At 38.7% G+C, this 27,976-nt stretch overlaps 2 protein-coding genes across 5 annotated transcripts in view; both read right to left on the reverse strand.

Moving 5' to 3' along the window:
- The window catches only part of vwc2 (von Willebrand factor C domain containing 2), a 21,810-nt gene extending 10,091 nt beyond the window's left edge, over positions 1–11,719 (reverse strand). The window contains exons 1-5 of one of the 3 annotated variants that reach the window (XM_079363227.1): positions 11,128–11,719; positions 4,713–4,830; positions 4,621–4,637; positions 2,538–3,267; positions 1,021–1,150 (exon numbers count right to left, since the gene is read on the reverse strand). In XM_079363227.1, the coding sequence (XP_079219353.1) occupies positions 1,021–1,150; positions 2,538–3,188 (781 nt within the window). In that variant the 5' untranslated portion in view covers positions 3,189–3,267; positions 4,621–4,637; positions 4,713–4,830; positions 11,128–11,719. The remainder of the gene's footprint in view (positions 1–1,020; positions 1,151–2,537; positions 3,268–4,620; positions 4,638–4,712; positions 4,831–11,127) is intronic. The other 2 variants (XM_079363228.1, XM_079363229.1) reach the window with 2 other exon arrangements.
- A 3,057-nt stretch (positions 11,720–14,776) lies between these two features.
- On the reverse strand, positions 14,777–26,074 carry LOC306836118 (poly(rC)-binding protein 3). 2 transcript variants are annotated; one of them, XM_079363062.1, is made up of 13 exons: positions 25,905–26,074; positions 22,175–22,282; positions 22,009–22,032; positions 21,883–21,915; positions 21,662–21,778; positions 21,306–21,437; positions 20,749–20,877; positions 19,863–19,955; positions 19,175–19,216; positions 18,685–18,760; positions 17,671–17,723; positions 16,318–16,487; positions 14,777–15,117 (listed from the first exon to the last, which is right to left on the reverse strand). In XM_079363062.1, the coding sequence occupies exons 2-13, from the start codon at positions 22,250–22,252 to the stop codon at positions 15,081–15,083; spliced, it is 984 nt and encodes a 327-aa protein (XP_079219188.1). In that variant the 5' UTR covers positions 22,253–22,282; positions 25,905–26,074; the 3' UTR covers positions 14,777–15,080. The 2 variants fall into 2 exon arrangements, with proteins under 2 accessions (XP_079219188.1, XP_079219187.1); XM_079363061.1 differs by having other exon boundaries at positions 14,777–15,974; positions 25,905–26,070.
- Positions 26,075–27,976: the final 1,902 nt, after the last annotated feature.

Raw genomic sequence — 27,976 nt, forward strand, 5'->3', positions numbered from 1 at the left:
TCATTACATGTAAATGATTGTCTATAGGGTTTAATGAGTTTAAAATGATCCCTGACACATGGTGTAATTAAAATGAGTAAAGCATAAGGTAGTCATGCTTTGAATATTTTTTTTTTACCGAGGAAAATTATTCTCCTGCCATATATCTTTCAAGTCTCCGATGATGATAATCTGAAGTACATGATTTAGTGATTTCACTTCTGTTCTGTTGAGTTCCCCACGTAATCTGTAAACGCTTGGAGCCAACAAGCCAAATTAAATTTGTTTGCAGTTCAACTCCATAATGACAATAACAGTCCTGGTGTCCAATAAGTGGCTCACACATATGACACATTTGTAGTTGTCATGCTCTGTGAAGGTTTTTCCATCACAAGGATTTTTTTCATCATGCACATTGCTTGCAATTGTTTATACTAGACAGACTGCACCACTTCAAGATTCTAAGTCAAAGATACATATCGCAAGTCATCATTCTTTTTGCTGAAGGAAGCAATGTTGCTGACATTGCCACGTTGCATTAGAGTCACACCAAGAAAACAAGGGTACATAATCTAGGACATGCTGTCTGGAATCATCCAAAACAACTTCAGATAATCGACTCTGAGCCGCAGTATTCCTTCTTCTCAGACGGGCCAATGCTCTCATACCACAGAATTTTAATAAAATGCAAGTGGATCTCGTATTTTTGCACCAAACAGAGACGAAAAAAAAAAAAAAACAGAACATAGAGAAGCGCTTCCATTGGATAAACTGAGGTGTTATTTATGAGCCTTAGACCACAATGAGGGTCAAGGATGTGGTTTAAGAAACATATTAGTGAAAATAGATCTCATCACATATGTAATCTGATATGGTTATCTGATATGCTGCGTGCTGTGCTTTATGCAACCTTGGCCCTATGACTCCTGCTGTAGTGCCCTTTGGCTAAAAAAGGTTTTACTCTTGCCTTCTCTTGTAGAGCAAACCAGCAGCCCCCTACCAAGAGATCAATGTTTTTGAATAAAGTGCTGTTCCACTCACCACTCTTGCAGATGGGACAGCACTGATCCGGCTCGTACTCTGGATCCACACACTCTGTGAGAGGACAGGCTGATACGGAGCACAACACCTCTCCGCTTGGCTCACAGCGACACTTCTCACATGGAGATACCTAAGAAACAGGAAAGAAGTTTTAACGGCTGAAAAAACAGTTGGCACACAGGTTCACATACATATGAGCAAGTCAGTCTTCTCCTGTAATTATTTTCTCTTTCTTCGTCTGCTCTATTTTTGTCACTGTCTCTCTACTACAGCTACCTCTGTCTGCAAACCCACATACAAGCACACAGAAATACTCCTGCCTCCCTGGCTTGTTTAAGAGAGTGTGAATTCAGTGTCACACATCGTAATGTCCTTCATCTCAGCTTCATTGCTGATGAATGCCTTGTTTTATGGGGAGCAGAGTAGACAATTGAACTTCACAGTCCAATCAAAGGATATGGAAAAATCAATATGAATGGCAAACAAAAAAAATGTCTTCCAGTTGTTTGTGGCGTGAGAACAGAAGCTTTACAAATGACTTGGATATCAAACCATTTCTGCATGTCCTAAATAATAATACACAAAAACATCATAACATCAGGAGATCATCGTAAATAACTTGAATAAGATTAAGGTCCAACATTCACCATGAAAGGTTTTTTTTAGCATCATTTTATATAAAGCCATATACCTTTAGTCTTAACAGGAGTGCAAAGGTTAATTCCACCAGTATTGCTGTAAATTGCAAAGGCTTTCGCCTCCGCATGGCACTCCACTGTGAAAAATGGAGCGAGGCAGCACTTAGTACAATGCCCCAGAACTTAGCAATCAAGCATAAAAAGTGCCTGTTGCTTAGTTTCAAAGCACCCCACTCCACTCCACACCACACAGCACAAAGGCTGACGTATGCCGCTTGTGAAAGTAATGCTTTCTGTAGATTTCCCTCGGCAAAGACTTTACATAGAGCTGTCGGTAATACGTTAAGTTAAGGGGAGAAAATCTCACACTAGCCTTAACCTCCCGCTGAGACATTCACCAACCTAAAGGGAAGCGTTAGGAGCTGATAAATGTTGCATCCTTTAAAAGAAAGTTACACCAGGATTTTGGTGTAATAGTGAGCCAAACCTTCAAAGTGTCAAAAGATAAAACGTAACAAAATGCATCTCTGTATTCTTCCCTCATAAACACCTGCATGCAGCAGCGACTCTGCAGAGATATATAACATTTCTACAACTGTAACTCTGTTGTGTGTATTAACAAACTGAATATGGAAACACTCTGCTGAAGCTGCACTGCTAAATTCAGCCTCCAGTTATACTCATGCATTGTGTAAGAAAAAGACAAGTGCTGATCTTTGCCATTATAAATCTGCCTGCCTGTTTGGTTGCATGCTGTGAGGTAGGGCAACTAGTTTCTATGTAGTGCCTGTGATAAGCTCCATTAAGCAGAAAGGAGTGTTTCTTCAGCACTTCTGTCTGAACATCTTAAACATGAGTGAAAGCAGTTTATGTGTTCACCTTAAATTCTTCTAGAGATGTGTAGATCTTGCCCCGAAACTCGCAGTAGTTCTTTTTCTCCTTGCACTGCGGGCAGCATTGGCTCGTGTCCACTTTAATGCAGCGAGGATGAACTTTGGGACATTCTGGCTTGGAGCACATAGGGCCTTCGTCCGTGCAGAGACATGGGCATGTCGAAGGGCCCGGAGTGAACTGCTCACCGATGGCAAACACAAATCCGCTCTCATCCATGCATCCTTTCCCCCTGTAGTCTGGGTAGGCGTACTCATCGATGGCGTCCAGGGACAGGGGGACGTCACTGGTGGGCCCCTCATCTATGAGGTTTAGGCTGTCAGGTTCACTCCACAGTTCCTGAGCCTTTCCGTCCTTAGATTTTCGTGTCTGGGAATTAAGGTTGGTCTTAGTGCGGCTGGCGATGGTCCTGTTGGTACCTAAACCGTTAATTTCTTCCTGCAACTGTTGAGAGCTGAATCCCAGTAGCTCCTCAGGGGCCTGATCATCCTGAAGTTTGTCCTCCCTGGCTTGGGTCAAGACCCTTTCTAAGCGTTCTCGGGTGGCTGGTAAGGTGGAAACAGGATTGCACTGAGCGCTGCTCATCAGGATTCCAAGAACAAAGAAAACTTCTGCTGTCATGGCAACGTAGTGCAGCATCTCTCCCCACCACCAGCGAGGTGGGAAAACACCTTGGCTCACATAACACAATTCACATCTCAGGTGCGAGCCTGTCCATCTGGAAAGAGAAAATTAAACTGGGGTTATGTGCTCTGTATGTTGTCACTTTTTATCCCAGATGTGGGGTTTATTTCATTCAGCCACTAGAACAGTGAAAGAAATTTGGTCAACTTTAGAGCCCTTTTTCAATCCTTCAGAGTGTGACACAAACCTGTAAGATCAGTGCATTGGATCATGGAGACAGGGTGTTTAAAAAGAGCCATGCAAGAAAATCGATACTGCGTCATACTGTAGCACCTCCCTGCATCAATTGGCACCAGCAGTGACAGAGTAAAAAGGAAAACGAGCAAAGTCCTGAATCTAACACTCTTAAGCCTCTGCCCCTCTTATGGAACAAAGACTCAGGATCAATGTCTGCTTTTTTTTTAAATGAATCACAGTCATCTGTTCACAAGGGAAAATTGATTTGAAAATAGAACATAATTCCAGTCAGGAAAGATGAATTTACTATAGCTGACAAAGTGACAGTATACATTTCAAAATGAAGCCAGATCTGCTTCTGCTTTTGAATATGGCTGATACATATCAAACTCTGCCCAAACTGAGCACAATACATCTGTTTTGCTAACATCAAAAGTCAAAGCACAACCATTTCCTAGAGTTTTCTGACATTGTAAAGAATTAATACTACATCATAAAGAGAGTGAGTAAGCCTAACCCAGGATAAACTGACATCACAGAAACTGCACATTATTGAAAAGTTGCAGCCAAGGTGTTTGTTTTTGTCATTTTCATCTCTTGTTTTACTGCAGCATCTTGAAATTTAAACGCATACTGTGAGGTTTTCCTGCATTCGATGGCCTACTTTGTCTCACCAAACTTTCAGCATCATGGCTGAGCTCCATTAAACAAGCTTCAGACGTGGTAACATTCATGGCTTGTTCTGAAAGGGAGTGAGGTTACTCATTATTGACTCACTCAACAATGACCAGCTTTGTCCTGTCAGAGCTCATTCAAGAACAGTTCACCATATTGATAGATTTATTTGACCTCAATAAACATGGTCATAACAGAACAACAAGGAGCTTTTAACATACATTAAAGGGACATTAAGTGTCAAATAATCAAACAAGAAAATCTGTTTCGGTACATAGCCAACAAAAGAAGAGAGAGCAAGAGACAGCCAGTAACATTTATTATATCTGACTCCAACTATGAACCCAAAGTCTCTCCATATGTTTTAAGTCATGCATTTTGATATTCATGTATTCTGATCCATTCTTTGGTAGAAGCCTAAAATTGACTGCTTGCACGACTGGTATTTGAGCTGCGTTTTAGCTGAATTGCTATGTTCGAGGCAGAATCCTTGGGGCTGCTGTGGAACAGGGAGGAGGCGGAACGAGGTGCATACCGATAACGCTGCAGCAGCTGAAAGAGAAGGAGAGAGAGATGAGCCCAGGCCTCATTAGTAAAAGGACCTCATTTGGTTCTTCTCAGCCTCACCTCTCCACCTTAACAGCTGTTACTGGCTGTCACACAGTTAATGCTGGGACTGCTGCTGCTGCTCTGCTGTACTCTCCGTCAGAGCTGAGCTTCGGGTGGCCCTCAGGCCGATTTTCAACTGGAAAGCGACAGCATCGAAACATTAAAAGGACGGGCTGGTCATAGAACTACATTTTTCTCATTGTTGACAACTCCCATGAAAAAGAGGAATAATTTAATGTAACTAAGAAGTAGTTGTAACTAAGGGCACCTTGAGCTTATTCTGCTCTACTGTTGGTCAGGAAATGATTGAAAACACATTAATGTGCCTCACTGTTGTACAGGCTGTTTGTTCCTTCACTACAGTGAGCATGAGTGTGTTCTTCCTCTTGCTCCAGGCTGTAAAAACAGGGGCTTAAAGACTTCCTATTTTAGTACACATAGGCCTACAATGGTTGTCTACATTTATTTGTTTAGTTAAGCCACTGTCATAGTTCTAAGCCCTGATATCAAAGTCATATCAAAACATCTACATCTACATCTGTCAGTCCTTCAACTAAATGAAATAATACCTCAAAGGAGGAAAAGCATTTTAGTGAGCTATACCTTTGCATACATGCACTCAGAAAACGAGCTGTATTACCCTTAGCTACAATATGTGAAACTGCATTTGTTTGATTGATCTTTCAGGGACAACCATTGTGAGACTGCTGCACTGACCACAACCTACTCTGTTTTTATCTGGACAACAGTAAGCACATATATACACTCAAGCCTTTCCTTAGTCCTTCACCAGAGTCAACACACCTCAGAATTAAGGCAGTGTAAGTAGACATTGGCTTAGCTCTGTTAAATCAACACACACTTTTCTTTCTCTGTATACAGTAGGTCCATGTTCAGTTGAGCGAAATCTGTGTATGAATCCATTTCTAAAAAGAATCCTCCTCCTGTGATGTCATTTGTGTATGTTTGAGTAAAAGTCAAATAATCAAATACAGAGCAGTCCTGTAGATCTGTGATTGTCTTCAGCAGGAATTAATGGGTTCAGGGAAAAATGCCCCTGAGCGTAGAAATATCCAAAAGTACAGAGAGACAGTCTAAAGCTTGATTCTTTTTGGTCTCTTATCGACATTTTGTTTGCACTGAGACAAGAAACAATTATAGCAGCAGTTTCCTTAAATGTTTTTGCAGTTTAAATATTAATAACTAAACTTCTAACCTTCTCTCTGATTACAAATTGATTTTTTTGCTCCATTCATTAAATACTAATGCCATTTTTTAATACAACAGGTCTATTTTTTATATACTTTTCATTAATTCTCAGCCACACACAAAAACACAGGTCAAATGTCATTTGACTGTACAGGATAGATTGAAAGATATATGTCTAATTTTACTTTATCCACTGTTAACACTCTTATGATGCACGTGTGAATAGTTTTTCTCAGCACTCTAGTTCAAGTGATGGAAAAAGTTTTTGCATTTATATTGTTGTGTATAAGCCATTAAGTGAAAGGTCATTGATTTATCCGTACCCTACAGCCACACAGAGAACACGGTTGACTTTTCTTTTTTTCGCTGCTGCTGCTTGTTTGTTTGTTGTGCTTCAGTGCTCTAACTTCAAACTTGCAAAGATATTCTAGCCGGGAAAAGGAAAACAACTACAAACTAAAAAAAAACAAATACAATGACTTGCTTTCCATCTTTGCAGCACAGTAAAGCAGCCTGTTTATGGATTATTTAACTGACAAACTCTACATAAGATTGAATGTTAACTTCAAATCCTTTTATTAACCAACTCTGCACCCGTCCGAGTGATGACACAGTCACATTAATGAACTCTCCACACTTGTAAACAGCAGTATACCAGGAGTTATATAAACCAACATCACTGAGTTCATTTCCACTACTGACACCTTTGAACGCCCACTTCAGAGCACAAACAAAATCAGCGCTATTAGTGGAAAAACAACTCTTCCAATTGAAACATGCTGGAACCAGAAACTGATCTTAAGAAAACAAACACTCATAATGCTGAAAATGAGCTGCTTTTGCATTAAGAATATTCATCTCTTTAACTGCACAGAACTAAGTGGGCATGTGGTTTGCTTGTTCAACATTTGTTGCCAAGACTCTGTGTGACTCCAAAAACTAAATAACAAGGTGAAAATAGTGCAAAACTGCTTGAAGTCCAGACAAAAATGTTTAATTAAAAAAGAAATATGGATGAGAACGATACAAAAATTAGCTCCCCAGTACTTTTAAAATGCAACAACCTGCAGTTTGTTTATCAATTTAATTGGCAGGAAAGACCAAAAGTCTCCCAGGCCTGAACATGCATGAAATTTCCATCAGCCAAGACCACTACCTTGCTGGGCTGTTTTACCTGATAGTCGTCTAGTGTTTTTTTTCTTTAATTGTTTTTCAATTAATAAGTTACATTACGATCAAAAGCTGTGGTAGTGAAATAGTTTAGTGTTAAATCGAGCAAACAAACTATCCTCTACTGGAATAAAATATTGGTTGGAGATTGACTGATTAAAACAATGCTTGGCATGTTATTAGAGTGACATGATTGTGTGTAGAGGAGTGCTAAAGACTTGAAAGGAACAGATTTCCTCTTCCTTCTCCACTGAGCCAGTCAGCTACAGACAGTCAACACTCAAACCAGAGATGTGGAAGCTGTCAGTTTAAAGCTGCAGTCACTGACAGATAATGATATATTTTTTTTAGTTTGGGGTCTCAGAGACTCCTGCTGTTCAACATGATAAAATACAAGAGGGTTATTTTCTGGGCTCCATCTGTAACTGTATTTGACAGCTTTCATTTCATTGTAGCAGCTATCCAAATCAGAAATTCTCATTCTTTTTGTATGAATTGTAATGTGACTGAACTGACCCCAAACAAAATGAATATCTCAATGTAGAAAAGCAGACAGTTAAAGTTCCTCATTATACACTTTTGTTGCCACCTGCACTTAAAACAGCATGTTTTGTGCACAACAAAATCAGCAACGACATTAGTAGTGTTTTGCTGACAAATAAAAAATCCCATTCAACTCTCTTGTTTGTTTCATAACATCCATGTTTTCTATGCTTCATTGGGAATTTTTACTGTGTATGTTCTTCTGCATGCTGTTAATCATCTCCCCTGACAGCTATACTCTGTGATTTCACACATTAAAAATACAATAAAGAAATAGTCTGTCTGATTGCAGATGGTCTCGCTTGCTTCTGTTGGTCATATATTCATTTCAGTCTGTTTTAGACCCAGTTAAAAAGTCCTATGGCTGTAAGTGCTTTGTTTTGGGGTTTTTTATATGATCAACAGAATTATACATCTGATCATGCACGTCACTCACTTAAATAGATGAGCCCAGTTTCTAGGAAAGGGTAGAGCTACCACTCTACTGTAGTCCTGCATATTGGTTTATGATAATATCACAAGGAAAAAAGCAATTTATACTGAAGACAATGTGAAACACACACACACACACCTACACACACACACGGACAAGTTAATGCTGCAAAAGTTACATCATTGCCAGGCAATGATATCATTTCAGATATGATGAAGGGCACTCTTCTTGTCTGTGGCCACATTGACACTTGTCAGTATAAGTCCGAATGGAAATCTAAATTACTGTGAGAAAGGTTACATAAGGTGAGTGTTATGTTTACACAATTCAGGTCAAACTTAAAGGGATACTTCACCCATTTACATGAAGCTGTGTATCATTAGAAACATGGTAGTAGTGTTGAATGGTCGTGAGTCCAGCCCTCATTTTGCCCTGAGACGAGAAAAATGTGTTTTTCTTTGCTTGAAAGTTTTCTTCATGTGATGCAAAAAGCGTCATATTGCATCACATGAAGAAAACTTCACAAACTTCAAAAACATATTTTTCTCGCCTCAGGGCAAAATGAGGGTTGGATTCATGACCATTCAACACTACTACCATGTTTCTAATGATACAAGGCTTCATGCAAATTGGTGAAGTATCCCTTTAAGACACTGAATGCCTAAACATATTTAGGCCTAAAAATATTTCAAATGTAAAATTAAACATGACCTTAGCACCCCAACAGTGGCCTGACTGACCCACAAAAGAAAAAGACCTATCATTTAAACTAATCAGCAACTGTTACACAGCACATTTCACCTTGAAATGATGCAACAGAAAGAAATACAATTAGCTGTCATAAATGGCTAAACTAACTACTACGTTTTGTTATGTACCATTGTAACTTAAGTATTGCTGTGCTCTCTGCTATTTCTTTTGAGGACTGACCCTGTTTCTCTTTCCACTGACATTTAAACATTACGGTGGCTTCCTGCACTAAAGAGAATTAGCCTCAGTGTTTGCCAGTAGGAGTGGGTTCAGTGATTAGCATCAATGTAGATATAAATCCTTCTGTCAAAGGCCAAAGTTCTGTTTACATCTCAGGCTATTGAACATAGCCAGTTTGACCACTGGGGTGCAGACACAATGATTAATCAAGCAGGAATTCAACCTGGCTGTTAGTTCACGGTTCAATGATGCTCACCATCACATTGATTTATGACTCATGAATTATTGTCGTTTTCATTACCCAGCAGAGCGAATACGGCCTATAAGGCTTGACACAACAACCTGAGCTCTGAGTGAAATTTCTGCTCTAGCTTGACTAATAAGATACTGTTATTCATATAGATTGAATTGGCAGAGATTCAATAACACAAAGTGCAGCAGTTAAGTTGTGCTGTGGTTGACCTGCATCTTGATTTGTTCTTGCATGTCGGTCAGGATGGATTCTTTCCAGAGTTTGATGGCATGGTATTCTCAAACAATAATGAAATAGTAGTGCTCTTATCTCGAGGAAATGTTCCACACAAGAGCTGAGATTTTTGTCTGATTGTTCTGTATTATTAGCATTTGTTCTCAGGAGAAGTATAAAAAGGAATATCTGCAAATTTGATCTGACTGCTCTAAACAACATGGGGCAGAAAATGATAGCGACAAAGAAAGCGATACAACATCATTCTTTTTTTTATCTCTGTTTAAGACTGTTGTACTCGGGGTCTCTCTGAGAGAAATAAAAAAAAAAAACTCCTGCGATGTCACTCTGTAGAATCCACCCAGATGTCATTCAAAGGAAAACCATCTCCTCGGGGCAGGAATTAACACAGACAGACAATATGCCTTCACTGCTGTGTGCACTTCATTTATTTCACATTACAGATTCTCCTACTTACTCAATTCCAACATCCCAACATGCCATTGATAGCACATAGGGGATGCCACAATTTACTTTGAGGTCTCCTTCAATTTATGACAATGCAAATCATGGGGACGAGACGTGAAATGTTCAGACAGCGGTGGCTAGTGGGCTTGGATCTGACAGGGTTGAGAAAGTATTGAATTAATGATGCCACATTTAAAAACTCCTTTATATACGGTTAAACCGTGTGAAATGATGAAATCCAATTAGAGCAATAAGGGACACTAAGTAAGGATCCCAGTGTATTAAGCCATCTGCCAGTGAGTAAAGATCGCTGCAAGGCTGCCTAATTGAATTTTATCCTCTGACTGTAAATCTTATGAGTGACCCAAATCAAACGCAAGTTTGCCTAAACATGCAATGCAAAACCAACGGCCCTTGCAAAACTGTCACATAATCTTAATATTATGTGTGGTGGAACAAGGTGAGAATTTGCTCAAAGCCTGTTAGGAAGGCTGCAACAGGAAATGCACTAAGAAGGAGAGCACAAAGCAGCTGGCTTCTGTTCATGTTTCTCAAAAAATACTTGAAAGGCAGTGATGATAGCAAACAGCCATATGTGTCTTACCCAGAGATATGTTATCATTCATATACACTACAATTTAGATACATCTAAATTTAGTGAAAATTTCTAATAAAATAATTAATGATAAAAAAAAAAAACTATGCAGTAAACACCCACTCAACAGGACACTGAGTTTATGAAATGAATAGTACAGTGCAGTATGTTATGTTTGGCTGCCTACTCGAGCCTGTGTAGGATGTTGCATTCTAGAGAGTGTAAACAGTCTCAGTCTTTGTGCAGCCACTGAATCCCTGTGCTTCTTTGAAAAGCCTCAGTCCTCTTTGCATCCAAATACCAACACAGTTCACTCACACTGATACCTGTGTGGCGTCTACAGGTGCATTAGTCTCAACAGTCTGAATTAGTTAGGCTACTCCCTATCAGATTCACACATTTAGGCTTTTGTCATCGATGCAGACTGATTTTTTTTTTGGCAGGCACGAGTTACATCTTCATTAATTTTACTCACAATCTCATTTAAATAAACAAAACACACATAGAGCCATGCATTCCTCGTCTTAGTCTGAGAATTTAAGCACATTACTCTGACATGCATGAATAAAATGTGTATCTCCCACACAGCGTCCAAACAAGCAGTATTGTTATAATTCACCTGTGATCCTCGTGGTCTCTCTGTTTCCGTCAGCGCGCTGGGTTGCACAGCCTTCGGACTGCTGAACAGCTGAGCCACGACAGCAACAAATGATCGTGCGGTGAAGAGATGAAAACTGACGCTCGTTAAGCGAGTCAACTGCACTGTTTCCCCGGAGGATGCTCGCAGGTCAGCAGCGTGTCGCGCTTAACTTGTCGCCACAGTGAGTGAAAGCGCTCCGTCTCCGGCGATCCGCTGCTGCAAGTGCCGCGGAGCTGCTGATGTCCCTGCTCTACACTGGCACTTTATTTCTCACGGTGGCAAGAAAAAAAAAAAAAAATTAATAATGAGGTGAAAGCAGTTGCGTCCTAACGCTTCGTTCGGCCGATCATCCACTAGATGGAGCAGTTTAAATTGATAGAGGAACAGCTGTCGGGCAGTTAATTAGTGCCTGTGAAGTTCACTGTTGCTTCACACGCTTACGTGATTTATGACTTAGCTTCATTATCTGTTAAAGAAAGGTCAATCTGATCAAAGTTAAATGGTTGCCGAAAAAGAAAGGATAGGGAATACAAATGAAGACCGGAAGTAGCCCCAAGTAGCCTACTTTCAGCCAACCTTGTTTTTATATGAATTCGATTGAATCAAATAATAATACTATCAGTAACAGTAGTAGAAATTAACCACGCACGTGACCCAATTATAGTGCAACTTAGTAGGCTAATTAAGTCTTGAGTTGTCATGTTCTTCACAACAGACCTAACTTAAAGCAAAAAAAAAACAAAACAGTATCCTCCTTTCACTAATAAAAGATATCACTCCACCTATCACACTATTTTAAATAGCCTATTTAGGGCAAACCAACATGATGCATCACAAGCATCATATCACAGTAAGAAAATCATTACACTGAGCATTATAAATGACCTGCTTAAAATGCCCAACTGTTATTAATCTATTGCAAAGCACTAAATTAAGCCATTAAGACCTGGCTAGTTTTATAGTATGTAGGCCTAGCATGTTGGTGTTTGTAACCAGTGAGAAGGTTTCTACACAAATAATTATGAATGTTTCTTATGTATACTTAAAAGTCTGCCAGGAACCCATATGAAAACCTTGCATGCATTTCTTCCGCACTCTCTGATTGACCAGTGAAGACTGAAGATACACATCATTATTTTGAAGGGATTTAATTAACGTGGGTTAAGAATATTGATTCTACAACGTCCTTTATTGCAAGTTGACAGTGCAGTTTTCCATCAAGCGTCTCATTCAACAATACAGCCAACTAGCACAATGTCTTCCTCAGAGAGATGCAGAGAGATGCACAGCTGTTGATCTGAACTTTGAGCGTGCCTCGGGTCAAGTACTCTTTTGAAATATTCAACTTCAGCCTCCAAATTATTGCACTTCATGCTTCACTATGAAAATGTTCTAATGTGCATTCATCATAAACAGTTAAGAATGATTTCAATAAAATCGTGTCTGACTTTATAAGAAATCATTAAAACTCCTGCTAATCCATCCAAAGTTGTTTAGACAAAGTGACTCATAATTGTCAAAATGTATTATGATAAAATGCTACAATTAATTAAATCCACCACCATATTATGTTAACAGCTCTGTAAATGAGCTCTATCTCAGTCAGCATTTTGTTAATGTATCTATAGAAAAACCCAAAATGTAATGCAAATTATGACTGATAGAGTTAAGTTTGGCTGTACATCTCTGGTGGCTACTTTTAACCCAAAAGTAACTTTGGTGTACTTGAGTAAATACTTTTAATGCCAGTCTAGGGTTATGATGACTGCATTTGCCCTTGTCGTGTTGCTACTTTCATTAACTTCACGGATAGTCGACTTTAAAAACCCTAGATTTACCAAAAAGTAGCAGAACCAAATAAATGATCCTCAAAACATCCCACAAATACCGAGAGAGATTGCCAAAAATATCAGCCTTAAAAAAATCAATAAACTAGTCAAATACACATCTAAAATACTGCAAGAAAATATGTGTTTGAGGAACATTGTATAGAAAGTGTTTTGTACGGGCACCTTTGACCAAAGTAGTTATGTCGCATGCAGGCTGTTGTCCTTCTCCCCGTGAGTTTGTTTGCTACATCTCATCCCCCACTCTCTCCCCCAAACATTTGCTGTCTCTCGTCAGCTGTCCTAACTCATGAAGGTAAAAATTGACCAAAAATATGTTTAGAAAGGAAGAAACAAAGGAAAGCTTTTTGTGAATGATTACACTTTGGCAATACATTTGAGTCGGTCACAACAGCAAGAAAAGCAATTCAGTGACTTTTAATCAGAGATTGACTGATAGCATTGCCCTCTAATTTGCTATGACTTCATCAAAGACGACTTAATACACTTCTGCGCTACTTCTTTAGCTCTAAATTGCTTTTTCAAAGCTATGATGGAATTACATGGTGGGAGCAGCTCCTGTTTTTGTGAGGCTGAAAAAGGTAATCATTAATTTAGCATTAGTGGCTAGCAGTGAACCTATAACTGCCCTCGGCACACACCAGAATACATGCACCACTGTTCTCTTTTGCTACACCTTCCCCGAGGTTCATATGTCATCCTTCACTGTCATTACATTTCTGCCCCCATTAACTATTGATTATCTCCACTTTCAGGCCCTGCTGTGGAAATGGCCTGTATGGCTTGCTTCCCATACAGGCAGAACAGAAGTGCCCACCTCCTGGTGTTACAATAAAGCGGCAGTTCAGACTGGGACACAAAGCAGCATGAACTGACTACACTATAACCTACCTGCCCATTAGCAGTATGCTTGAGAGGACAACTGAAGGTTAAGTTGTTCTTTTTCTGGACCCCTGAGAATTTTGCCACAGTTTTTGTTGAATATTTACTTTGTGGGGTTGCACAAAGTTGACTTTGTTTTTTAAGAGAGTGCAGATAGAAAGGTTTGTTTTGAGCTTTGAGCCCTCTGCCACACAGACACTACATCCTAATACCATGGACGATGTTTGCACATATTTTTGTTTACTTGCCAAGATCTTTGAACATCTCTGTGTTGCAAACTTCTAAAGGCAACTGTAATTCTGCCTTTTGCTCGACAGTTTTCAAAGTAACCGATATTGAATATGATACATGAACATACAGTATCCTCTCAAAAGAAACATTTCAGATGTGTGTTATCTACTGTATAAGTGACACCATTCTGGGGGTCTTTCCTTCCTCTTTTAAATAACACAAACAAAACACATAAAACCTCAAATATTTCAGTTTGAGAAAGGTTAGATTTTTCTGAACGTCCAGATTTAGATTAACACAAAGTAAGAAATACATAATTATAATCACTTAGAAGGAGTTACAGGTGCTGCAATTCCTTATTTACTGCATATATACAAAGTACTATAACTTCATGTTCTACTTTTTGTTTTCATTTAGAAGATGGTTGGGGTCCACAGAGATTTTTTCCTATAGACATGACATTCAGAATAAAATAGCTTCATTGCCTCCTGAGGAATACACTGTAATTTCAGCACAGCGGAAATGTGTTGTCCTGATTTATCTACAATTAAAGTTCAAAGCCATTGGAGAGTAAACAATGCATACATAGTCAGAGATATCACCATTAATGTTCGAAGATTTTCTACACTAACAGATATTGAATAAAACAATCACTCTTTATTAATAAAAAGTCCCATTTATTTCAAAGTCATTTCATCAACAAAGTTTACAATTCTGCATTGTGTGGGAGTAGACTCCCAACAAAAACATGAATAAAACATTTATTACAATAATTGCTCAGTGTCCAATTCCCCACAGAATGTGAACGCATTCCACTCACTTAGGTTGGAGAATAACAAGGTGGTGTACAGAAACAATAAATGAGTTTGTAAGGCCTCCCCTGCCTTACTGAAATACTGTGTAGAGAGAAATCCACAAGAATCCAATGTGGTTTTAGGATAATCCCATCAGAACTGCTACAGTGCAACGCTACTACAGAACACCCAAGCCTGTTAGCGTTGATGAGAGCCTATGGTGATGGAAAGGTTAAGATGACAAGAGAGTAGAGCAAGCCTTCTTCTTAAAAAAAAAATCAACACACTTACTTCTATTGTGCAAGACAAACAATTTAACAGCCTGCTGCCAACAGAACACCACATCTAATTTGCATTAACTAACAAAAACTATTCATACAGACAACTAAGTCAATATTTTCATCACGGAAAACACCTCTCCTGGTTTATGTCTTTTTATAAAGCTCTGAAATGAGTCCATTTGAAAAAATATTTTTTTCTATGATAGTCATACACGTCTGAGTTGCCAATATTAAATATTATGGACACTCTTAAGATAATACTGAGCATATATGCACATCTGGTACCTGTCCTGTCCTAATAACCTCCTGGTTTATGAGTGCCACACTGGCAAAACTTACACACACTAGCATAAGCTACTTTATAGCCAGTTTTATAGCCAAGTTGTAAGTATTCTCTCATTATTTAAACATGTTTTACTTGTCAGCTACTCTGTCATCAATATGGAGCAAACTTCTGCCTCTCAGATTTTTTGATGCCAGAAGTTTGCATTTTTGCAGTGTAAGGGGATAAACCCTGTGTTAGGCTGGAAGCAGCAGCTGGGTGGACAGCCAGGACAGGGAGAGTTTTCATGCCAAGCAGACTGGAAACAGGGACGGCGTAGTGTGGGTTTTGGATGGTTGATAAGGTGGAGGGAGTGTGGACGTTAATGGTGGGGGCTGGGGATGTGGCTGCCAAGACAGCCATAGAGGTAGCAGCAGTGGAGGCAGTGGGAGACTGAGAGAAGCTCATGTTGAAGTCAACTGGGGTCGCAGAGGAAGCGGCCTGCATGGTGTATTTAGCCATCTCTAAGCTGCAGGTCAGGATGTTTGGAGGGGGAGATTAGATGGTGAAAAGTTAAAAGGAGAAGGTGAAAAATAAAAGGGGGGAAAACAGGTGAGATAAAGGAGCAGGGGGATGAGAGAGAGGAGAAAACACAAGAATCAAAGAAGGAATGTGTTAAAAAAAATAAAAAAAGCAGAGACAATAAGGATTTTAATGCAGTCAAGAAAATGGAGCAGTGAGATGGAACAAATCCAGCCTAATCCTGATCACATTAAGTTTTGCCCTCATATAAAAGCATGTGTTTGGCTATGTTATCATCAGGCTGAGTTGTGAAACCCTACTAGACTTGACCGCCCTGTGTAATGTCTTACCTGGCATTGATGAGGTACTGGGCTACACTGATGCTGGCTGGAGAGCCTGTGATCGTGACTTGGCGCACGGCTGATCCATCAGTTGCACTGGCAATTTTGATGTGAGCTCCAGAGACCTGGCGAATCTCATTGATCTTGCTGCCTTGTCTCCCAATTATACAACCAATAAACTAGAGGGGAAGAGAGACATGTAAATAGAAAATAAGCCAACGTTTCATAGCTTTTTAGGAATTTGCTTTCAAACAGTATTTTTAAGCCACTATCACAGTAATGTCAGTGTCACTGTCTCTAGGAAGCCATTTACAGAGGACATCCACACTCCCAGTTTTATCATTGTAGTGACAAAAATCATCTTTAAAGGTACTGTTTCTCTTTGTGTACAGTGGATTCTGTAATTATAAGATTGCATGAAACATTTGTTGATGATATTTTTACTCGGTAAATCAGTGGATGCTAATCGGTATCTTCTTATCTTGAAGCAACATTTTGACATTGGGACTACTACATTTACAGTGTCAAATTCCTTGCCAAGAATCTGATTAAAAGGTATCATCATCATGTCTGTATGGTAAAAAGTTTGCTACCATCAGCAGTTGGTTAGCTTAGCGCAAGTACACAAAACGGAGTGAAACAAATAACTTGGCATGGGGGATACATTGTTTGTTTAAACGGCATAAAAACCAGAGAGTAAAACTATTTAATATATCTGGATACATGGCAAGACTCCAGGAACTCCACTGCTCCTTCCAGATGAATAGACTGGCACATAATCCCCATTTAAACCACCACCTGTCATCTTTTGTACTGATTAAATAAACTGCAGATATAACATGGTAATTAGTGACAGCTTTGACTATCTGTTTCCTCATTTTCAGCCTTTATGTTAAGCTAATGGCTGCTGTTGAATTGTCCCTCAGGATATTACTGCATCAATCATAAGCATCCAGACACGGGCGATATTGATCTTCTCATCTAATGCTCTGTAAGAAACCTTGAACTAGATATTTTAAGATTATCTGTAGAGCTATAGAAAGAAATTCAGTAAACTCTGATTCTTACGATTAAGGGCTACAGAAGCTTTAAAAAAATAATCTCCTATTGTTGTTCCACTGATTTTGTTTTAATAATGTCAGCAAATTCTACCATCACAATGATTGCTGTGCATGCAATCATTTTTATTCATCAAAGTTGACGGCATATGTTACATTCTGCAGCTGAGAAAGTGAAATAGTGAGACGTATGTCCAGAAATTCTTCATTATAATTGGCTTCCTAAAAAGTGTTGAAGAAGAAGCAGGAGGATTATGGGAGCACATTTTAGCACTGTAAACACATTAAACAATGTGGCACTTACATCATTGGGTATTGCCAGCTCTTGTGAACTTGTGGGGGCAGATGCATCCAATCCTGCAAAGTAGGACAAGGAATGCTAACAACAGCAAGGCACTAATGGATTCCACATTTCATGGCATGACAAGTTTCTATTTGACTATCTTATCACTGGTTAACTGCCAAATTAGAAACATGAGAATAGCATGTAGCATTAAAATCTTTCTTGACTGATGCACATACTCTACATACATTTGAAACACATTCTATGAACCTATTTAATATTGAAATTATATTATTCGTTAAAATGTGCATCTGTTAACACACCAACCTTTCCTTTTTGAATAAAATAATGTTTTGTCTTCAGTTAGTTGTGGCAGATTATATGAGTACTCGGGGTTGTTGAGGTCAGGGATGGTCTGGCCAAGACAATGTTAGAATTGGGGGAGAAATGTTGCAGAGGTGGAGGGTGGGGTGAAGAGATTAGGTGTTGCTTTAAGAGAGGGAGATTGGGTAAATGGAGCTGAAAATTTGTGAGGAAATGAGAAATTGTGAGAAATGGTAAAATATTTACTAAATTGTAAATATTTGTCTTATTTTCCACATTTCTCTTTCAGAGAACTCTGCTGTTTTTTTTTAATTGTGTTTAGTGTGTATCATTCTGTCTGCTTCAATCTGTGACATGGTCTCATGGAATATAATTCATTCATTGACTAACTTTAGGATTTTTAAAAGTAAACTAGTCTGGTGGCTAAACCCTTAAACATCTCTGTTCTATTCAGCATTTTTAAAATAGATTTCCGCTACAAAAAACATGCAAACACAGGCAAAGCTTAACATGTAATTTGGTAACAATAACATCTTATAAAAGCCTCCGTATACAAGAAACCTGAGTGAGAGTTGTTAAACTCTGGAAAAAAGGAGACATCCATGATCCTCTCTGAAGTCTGATGTGAAAGTGTTGTTTTGAAGATGTGATTCGAAGAGGAGTGAAGACAGGGGAATAGATGGACTTCCCCAGGGAGCCGTGGGTACGTACCAGGGAAGGTAGGGTTGCTCTGCCCAAGGGAAGGGAGGGGGATATGCTGCATAGCCAACTGGTGAAGCTTGGTCAACTGCAGGGTAGGAAGGAAGTTAGAGCTAACCAATCAAACTGGATTATTTCAGAGGAGCTGACAACTACAATACAGAGCCAATGTGAAGTTCACAAACATCACAGATGGTGTCAGTGTGCAGAGATTCATTTTCTTCAGAAAGCATGCTGGCTTCTCATGACAGCCATCTAGAAATACAGTCATAAGTCTTGCTACAAGCTAAAACTGATCATAAGACGTAATTTCTTTTCAATCATTTGAATCAAAGCATTCTGCTATCTCATGTTAGTGTTAGTAATGTCAACAGATCTGGGTAATTAAAGTTTCATCTTTTCAGAGTAGGGTACATATAGGGTGAAGTGGTGGCTTGGAAGGAGAGGGCAGGAGCAGGTCATTAGGGTCGATGTCAGTCATGATTCAAACAAGCATACTTACATCTTGATGTGCAAAAGCATACTGTCCTGGTATTGCAAAGGCCTATGAGAAATCAGAGAAGAGATGTGGTCATGGGGGAAATGCACACGTATTCTAATGTGTCACAAGAAACTTTAAATTTGTTAGAAAGCTGGAAGAGTAAACTCAGTGCAGCTAGTCCATTTCTGAAAATCCATTCCATTCTCATTTCCATGGCTCTCTAATGTGTATAGATTTGATGGAATTTCATCTAAATGTCATCTGCTGTTTTCTCCCCCTTTGACCATGGCCAGAAATCCAATAACATAGACAGATGTCTGATAGGTCAGAACTGACTGCGCCAAATTCAGGACAGCGATTAGCCAGCTCATGGAAAATATGAGCTTTAGTCACGACATCTTTCAGGTTTCACACCGCTGGGGGAATTATTAATGTAAATGGCGTCTTTCATATTTCTGTCACATTACAACTCGGCTGAATTCAACTCAGGCAATTGCTAATATGATTATTGCCTCCTCTTACAGCGCAACATTAAAGTATGAAGAGCTTATTGCTGTGTAATTACAAAGATGTGTCCCTCTTGCGGTAAAAATATGCCTAATGATCAGTGTGACTCGAAGATCCTATAAAATACAAAGCCCTTCAATTATAATGTTTTTTTGAAAAGTGGTAGCAATCAGAGCCAAGTAACTCGTTTTTGGCCACTTACTTGTGCAGAGTGCTGGGGAGCCAAAACTGCGTGGGCTCCAGGTATAGCCATAGCCTTGGGACGGTAGGGAATTGTTGCTCCTTTTGGTGGAGACTAGAGACACAGCCATGCAAACCAATAAGGGGTAGAAATTCATGCACTGTTACATCGGACAAAAGAAGTGGCTCTGCTGTATTTTATCAACCTTTTTAATTCCCCTGGTGAATCTCTTTATACCACGTGCTTTGGTTGAGAAGGTTGCATGAAACCTTGGACCAAAAACCTATTATGAAAAGAGCTAAAAAAGAATAAAGAATAAAGGAAAGATGTTGTAGACGGGTTTTTTTTAATAGAAAAGGGTGAGGAAATGCTTAACTTAATCTAACCTCTTCCTCTGAGTAACAAGAATAATTTTAAGTTTTAATTTAAGATTTAAAAGCAATTAGATTTTAAAAAAGTAATAATACAATATTATTTAATATTTACCTCTCAGGGGTACTTTAAGAACTACAACAACGACAGCAAAAGAGCCCAACTAATTTACTCAACTACCTCAAGTGACAAAACAAATCATTATGTAATGAAGAATTGTTGAAATATTTGTGGAGAAAACACATTTTCAGTTTTGACAATTTCATCCAATATTGGCAATTAATGTTTCACACAGTTAGAAAAAATAACAATATTTAGAAATAACTGCATGTACATTTTCTTTAGTGACATTAATGCTTCACATCTCACAATCAGCACAAAGCTTCAGTCTTGCAGCAGTAAAATATTTCTGTGACGGAAATATGCTGACTTAATGGTCTTCTTAAAAACCTTCTACCTATCCAAAACAAATTTGACTTGATACCAAAATAGAGTTGTTCAATGTGAGGATCATCTGCTGTGTGACAGTGCTTACCTCCAGCATGACAGAGCAGATGTGTCTTACACACTGAGTAATGGCCTGTGGAGTGCCGGAGATTGTGACAGCCCTCTCTGTGGAGTCCGGCAGCATGTCTCCTGCCACCTGAACCTGAGCGCCTGTGGTCTTAACATCAGACAACAGAAGAAACAACGGCTATTTATTACTGAAAAGAGGACTCCATCACCCAAATTGAAATGCGGTTTCAAGCACCCACAAATTACCCTGAGCACATTTGACATGCAGGGAGCAGCTGCAAGCCAAATAGCAATGTGCTTTCCAATATTTGCAGAGGCGTACACAAATATTGTCCATTCAGAACGAGCCGTCAGTTTCTACCCATCTTTACAGGCATAATCAGTGAGATTTTCACGAGCAGCAACCACAAAAATACACACATTTTAAGGGAAAGCTACAACATGAACAATTTGACTGGAGTGTTTGATACCTGAGGTATGAGGGCAGCAAGGAAAACATAGATGTCCCCATTTGGATGCAAAAAGATGAATGAAAAAAGATGATGGAAAAAAACAAAAACAAAACAGGAATTATACCTCTCTGATTTCTTTGATCTTTGAGCCTCCTTTGCCAATCAGTGATCCGCACTGGCTCCCTGGGAAAACCAGGCGAAGTGTCACAGGTGGCTTGCTTGTCACGTTGCTGTTCGTCATTGCTGCAGTAATATCCTGAGGGAGAAATCAAAATATGTTTTTCACAACTGTAAGAATGTCAACTTTTTTTGACAAGTACCATTTTTTAAAGAAGAAAAAGGTCATGCAGTGTCCTTCAGACTAAAGTAAACATTTTCAAAGGGTCTTTACTTGATTCCTACAAAAACATTTAAATTTAGTATCAGTATTTGAAGGTTAAAATTGATTTTTTTTTTTTTTGCACATTTGTTTTGCTTTACCTCCTCAAACTTCTGTGCGATCATGGAGAAAGCTCTGAAAATGCCTTCTGTTGGCCCTGTGATGGTAACTATTCTCTCCGGTGATGATCCCTCCGATATGTTGATTCGCGCACCACTCTAGAAATACAAATCCACAATTATTCCTACCACAATTTGTTGTAATTGATCTGCCTGAACACATAAATTATACGAGTTTCCACATTATGGGCGTCAATGCTTACCTCCTCCCTCATTTTCTTTACTGTTTCTCCTTTCTTGAATCATGCAAGGAAATTAAAACAGAAGTACTGGTTAGTTTTACAAAGAGAGAAAAAAGGTAAATCAATAAATGCAATTATCAAATTTACCTTTCCAATGATGCTGCCTACTTCCTGCGAATAGACAGATAACAATGATTATGCAAGTGTCAGCACAACAGATTTTCTCCAAACAGCTTTTCTGATTTGGACATAAATGACGTTCTTGCAGCCTATTAAGCAACTTGCTTTAGGGTTGATTATTGTTGTGCATTACCTTTCCATGCATCAGCAGCCTCAGTGTCAGTGTAACATTCAGATTTCCATCTGAAGCCATGTCTTCCTTGTCAGACATTGTGCGTTTTCCAACCTTTAAGTAAGCACTCTGCAATGAGAAAGAAACTAATTAGGAAAGTGTCAGTTTTTAACAGGTGATTTAGCCTTTCAGTTGGTTTCAACATAGTTTCAAAGTTAGATGAGTTTAGAGAAAAGCTTCATATTTTAACCGGCTATAAATACATTTTTGGTTATTTTTGCAGTGTGAAAGATTTGATAAAAATTGTCAGCTGCTTGAAAAAGCCAAACTAACATTTTAGAAAGTTTTTCTTCACGGGAGTGATGCTCTCTGAAGAGTTGCAAGATGTTGTTGTCTTCTGATCGTGTACTTGTGAGCTGGGTGAGATAAGCTAATCAGTGAAATCTTCACATGGGACTGTGTCTTTAGTTCCAGCTTAATAGAGGTTGTGTAAGATAAGATACAAAGGAGGACACTTGTGCTGTGGAGACCTGAGAATCAAGTGATGTGTGTGTGACTGTCTCCTAATATCACACTGACACCACACAATGTCTGCTCTATGTTGGCTCTGTATCCAATCCATCACATTTGCAGAACAAATAAAGAATGTTTCAATACAGGGTAGGGAGGACAGTTTATTGCATTCTGACAGACAGATGGAAGACTGGAAGAAGGAACATGGTCGATTTGTTTGTTGGATTATCATAGTTCTGAGATGCTTTCACAGTTTATTTTCAATGCCGGACTAGATACTTTGAACTTCCCCTTAAAAGGATAGATTTTCTTCTAAAGCTTAGCATTTAATTGATTCTTCCAAAAGACAATTAATGTAGTTCAAAAATTAAGTTATTATAAATGAAGTAAGTTAACTAAATGAAAAGGCAGTCTGATTAAACTTAACATGCATTTATTTTTTGTTAGACATGCTGTCTCAAACAAGCTTTTAGACAATCTAACAACTCAAGCCTGCTGTCAACTCAGCACATACTCATTGGTTCCATTTTTCAAGACCAGAAGTCACAGCTTGGTATCAATATGTGAACAATAGGGATGGACCATGATGTTCAAATACTGAAATACAGTAGTCATTCATCCATAGAAAATTTAAGTTTTCATGTAGCTTTTATCACATTTTAAAAATGTATTTTTATTGCCACCTGGTTTGCAATACATTACTATAACCAGACAGTGTCAGTAGTTTTTGCTAACCACCATTAGATAAAAAAATAAAATAAAAATCAGTAGTGTCAGGTGAAACCAAGTGGAGACTTTGGGTGTTAATAAATAAAGCCAATGTGGAAGTGCAAAAAACTTGAAAGATCCTCAAGTGTTGGCGAGAGGCTGACTCTGAAAGCAATGGAAATCACATACACATTAAATATCCAATGATAGCAGAAATTAACAAGTTTACAGTCTGATACAGCCAATGAAATGGATCATGTCTTTATCGGGGCACATTTTATGGGGGTGGGAGGTGACTCATCCTTATTGATTTTCCGAAGGATAAGAGTTGTTCATAATTATGCGTGTGGCTGATCTGACTGATTGGCGGGAGGGTGAAGCTTTTTGTCAAGACGCTTAAGACCAGACTCAGCTGAGCTCTTTGCTCATAGGTTGACTGAAAGTTCAGTTGAGACAGCATTTTCAATATAGTAAAGGACCAATGGGCTCCCAGAGCTCCCTCTCAGAAACAAATGGGTGAAGTCCAAATATTTACACTCTATGGGTAACACAACACAAATAGAGCGATAGTAGAAATGCTTGTATTCTATCTGCATTTCTGAACTTAAGAAACATCTTTTCTACTCATCATTAAATGATGGATTATGTCAATAATATTTGCCTCAGTGTTTGAAGTAGATTATTTTTTAAGTTAAAACTTCCATGATGCAATGCTAAATCTGTGAGACTAGTCACAACTCATTTTCATTATGGGCGAGCATGAAGTTAACAAACTCATACTCCTTTGAAAATTCTCCAGTGACTTTTCGAAAAGTAATTTTCTTCGAGCTACTTGTTAGAGACTCCTGCCATAGACTGCATAAAAACAAGGAAGTAGTGTCAGTGACATCATCCATTGGTTTCTCCAGTGGACTTCAAGAGGCCATCGTTGGCTGTCACCAATTTGAAAATGTCATCTCAACTATCTTTTTGTAATCAAGTCAATCTTTTGTGCCCACATATCAATCAGCTCAGCAATGACCCTTATTTAAAATGACTATTTTTCTTCATAAAATTACAATGGGTAAGTTATCAGAAAAAAAATCATCCCTACAGTGTGTGTGGATCATGCATCAATAAGCTATGTAAAGGTATTTCTGCAGTACAAATTGCATTTTTTGAATAGGTGTGTATATGTGATTTACGCTGCTTTTACAGCCAGCCTCTTGTAGACATTGAGGTAAAGGCAGTTTTTTACACTTCTGCATTGGCTTGATATTTCCAAATAGGAGTTTGCTGCTTGAGGCTAACACAGTTTGCCTATATACCCAAACAAATCAGTAATTACAGAAATCTCCATTCAGTCTGCCATTCCACACCATTAAAAGGGAAAAAACAGAGTGTAGATATGGGTAAAATAAGACAATACCAATTAAAGCACAAGTGTGAGTACAGCTAATATCGTGATACAGTAGTTGTTCGATGTACTGTGTCAATAGAAGTGTAAAAACAAGCAAACAAAACGTGATTTTCCGACAGCTGAGAAAAGCGTACAATGAGATATTGTTCTGCCACATTCCACTGTTGATAATCTACACAGAGCTAAAGGACTTAGTTTCAACAATATCATAAATACATGGAGGAAGTCTTTCTAACAACAAAAATGAAAAACTATTGTCTCCTTTGTGTATCAGTATATAGTAACAGGGGATACATCAAATAAACAGCACCAGTGCTGTCTAATCCTATAGGCTGGGATTTGTTTAGTTAATGCTAAAACCCTTTTGACCCATTTCTGTCACCTCTTGCACATCAGCACCCACTCAAGACTCCTGAACAAAAACAGTGGCGAACAACAGCACCCATGGAGAACAAATGATAAAACAGATAATCTACTGAAACCCCGCACCCAGGACACTGAAAGGCAGAAATGTGGCACGACAATAAAAAACTTGATGTTTATCCTTGAGCGAACTTGAGAACAGTGTCTATGTGGATTATTTGAGGGATATTAGAAAAGTCCAAATGTGAACTGAAAAAACGAATATGTTTTTAGCTTCCTGAAAATTGAAAGAAAATATTATTTGCTTTATTGGATTAAAGTGCTCCAATCTTCAAACAAATGTCTAAATACATTTTTATTCAAACAATGGTGCATACATACAAAATACTGTATCTTTACTGATTAACATAATGATTTTATTTATTCCGTTACTGTTCATATTTCAAAGATCTTTTTAAAACCTTGATACAACTTTGAGATTTAGAGTACAAAGAAAAGGCATGTACAACACAGCAGACTACAGAAAAACAAGCAGCTCCAATTAATTCAACCCTAATGGGAGTCAGGAGTTGTGCATTAAAACTTTTTCAGCTCTCTTGACATGAACAGAGCCAAAATGTGAGGCTAAATTTAAAGTTTTACACAGACATTCAGTATGCCAAAACCCCAACACTCATTAAACTGCAACAATGTCACTAGCAAAAAACTAGTTGGTGGAAAGTTTCATTGAGAGGCCTGTGAAACAAGAATCATTAGTATAGCACTGACCTTATAAACAACACACTTCCTGCTCTTCTTTATTTCTGCTTTCCACCAAAATGAGGAGCCTTAAAGTTCGCAGTCCGTGTTCAGTGATGGCCCCTTTTGTTGTCAGTTATCCACAGAGTGGACAGATGGTTCCCTTTGCCCTCAGACCGGCTGGAGCAGAGGCTGGCTTTGCTATTAGTCCCTCAGCTTAGCTCAAGATAAGCCCCTATGCAGGGCAAGTGAACCCGCATCCCTTGCCTAATTCTCCCTGTCACAGCTACCAAAGAGGCGTTCCTCCGCACGGAGATCCACGAGCTGAAGAGGCCTGAGGGCAGGGCAAAGAGCCTCTTTGACTGGACACTGTCCAACACTGATAGTGCAGGCTACACTTACAGCCCCCAACAAAAAGTCAGAACTGTCTCGCTTTTTGCAGAAACAAAACACATAGAGACTCAGAAGAGAAGCTTTGTGAACCAATGTTGCCCTGGGACTGAAAACGCTGCATGACTGGTGTGTTCTTCATTAGATTTTCAAAGAACTTCCTGTCTGCACAGGGCCGGATTTTCTCTAAAAATAAATCTCCCTGTATGAAATCAGCGCTTCCAACAAGAAACCCTACTAATTGAGGGCTGGGAAGGACAATGTGGTGTTTGAGGTATTTAGTGATGTTAAGCACAATGTCTTCATGGGGTGCTTCTCCCCCCTCCCTGCCTCTGCCCTCCCCCACACCAAGCCCTTTTGCCCTTGTAATGAGGCCATACTGGATACAATACAGCCCTTCTGCACAGAAAAAAAAAACAGTTTTCTAGTGAGCTTCAAAATTGTGAAGGAAATGAATCAGTGAAGCATAAGTGGCATATTTAATTACTATTCAGTGTGTTGAACGAGGACAATGATGGCTGCTGTGAAGGCCTCATGGCCTTCGATCAGACATCTAAGCGGGCCACATGACATTCACTAGACAACTAGGGTTTCAATTTAACTTTTAAGTGTCATTTCTATGATTAAAAGGACTAAATGTTCTGACAACAATCAAAAGATGAAGGTATTCTTTGATAAGTGAAGATATTTTTGCACTTCTAAATTATCTAAGTGTATTTTTACCCTCGTTAAACAAAGTTTGATTAGGATTATTGGTTGAGAAATGAAGGTCAACAGAAGTTCAGCAAAGCTAAATAAAACTTACTTTTTGTTACAAAACGGTGAGAAGAATCAGCTGTCAAGGGCATCCCACCTGACAAAGTATGTGACATTTATTTCTTTCCATTTAGAGACCATGATAAGATCAGGCATTTCATGCAAATCACTTGGGAATAATTTCCTCTCCTTCATGTACCCTGTATATAAATGAGATTAAAGAGTCTTGGATTACATGTAATGAGTTTTTGTGAAGTGATTATCAGGACTTGTAAGTAAAGAGTTACAAATAGGAGCAGAAATGATAGGGAAAAGGTCACTAATTATGCATAGATTAAAAAAATAGTACTTGAAAAAAATGATATCCACTACTTTTTTCATTATCATTGTTAGCTGAAATAACTCTGCAGGTTTAGTTGAAAAATAATAATTTTACATTGGTAAATTGTAAACTAATCAATGTTTTATAGGCTATGCTAATTGCATTCAACCGATTTCCTCCTGCATCTATACCTCCTGCGCCAGTGAGGATAAGAGTCAGGGATTTTATATAAAGGGATTACTTTATGGAGTGATTACTGAGACAGCCTGGTGTAATCTGCTACAGTAACTAAAGGCACATTTTCTTGGTAGAAAAAGCTTTTGAAAGGGGGAATTTGTTATAGTTGCAATTCTTGTAAACCAGCAATAAATGGTTTAGACTGATACAAATCATTTAGTTCTTTCATCAATGTCTTTGCTTTATTTAACTTCACGCCATGGTATTTGAAGACACATCACTTTAATTTCTGGACATTAGATGTTCTGATGAGAACTGGAAGATGACGGCAATTCTGTGCAACACTTTTGAGGCCTTGGATTTGGGTCGAGGAAATTAAATATATATCAATGAAAATAGAAAGAAATAGAAAGAAAGAAAATATGTATGTGTGTGTGTGTGTGTGTGTGTGTGTGTG

The sequence above is a fragment of the Symphodus melops genome, assembly GCF_947650265.1.
Source record: "Symphodus melops genome assembly, chromosome: 15".
Classification (NCBI taxonomy): Eukaryota; Metazoa; Chordata; class Actinopteri; order Labriformes; family Labridae; genus Symphodus; species Symphodus melops.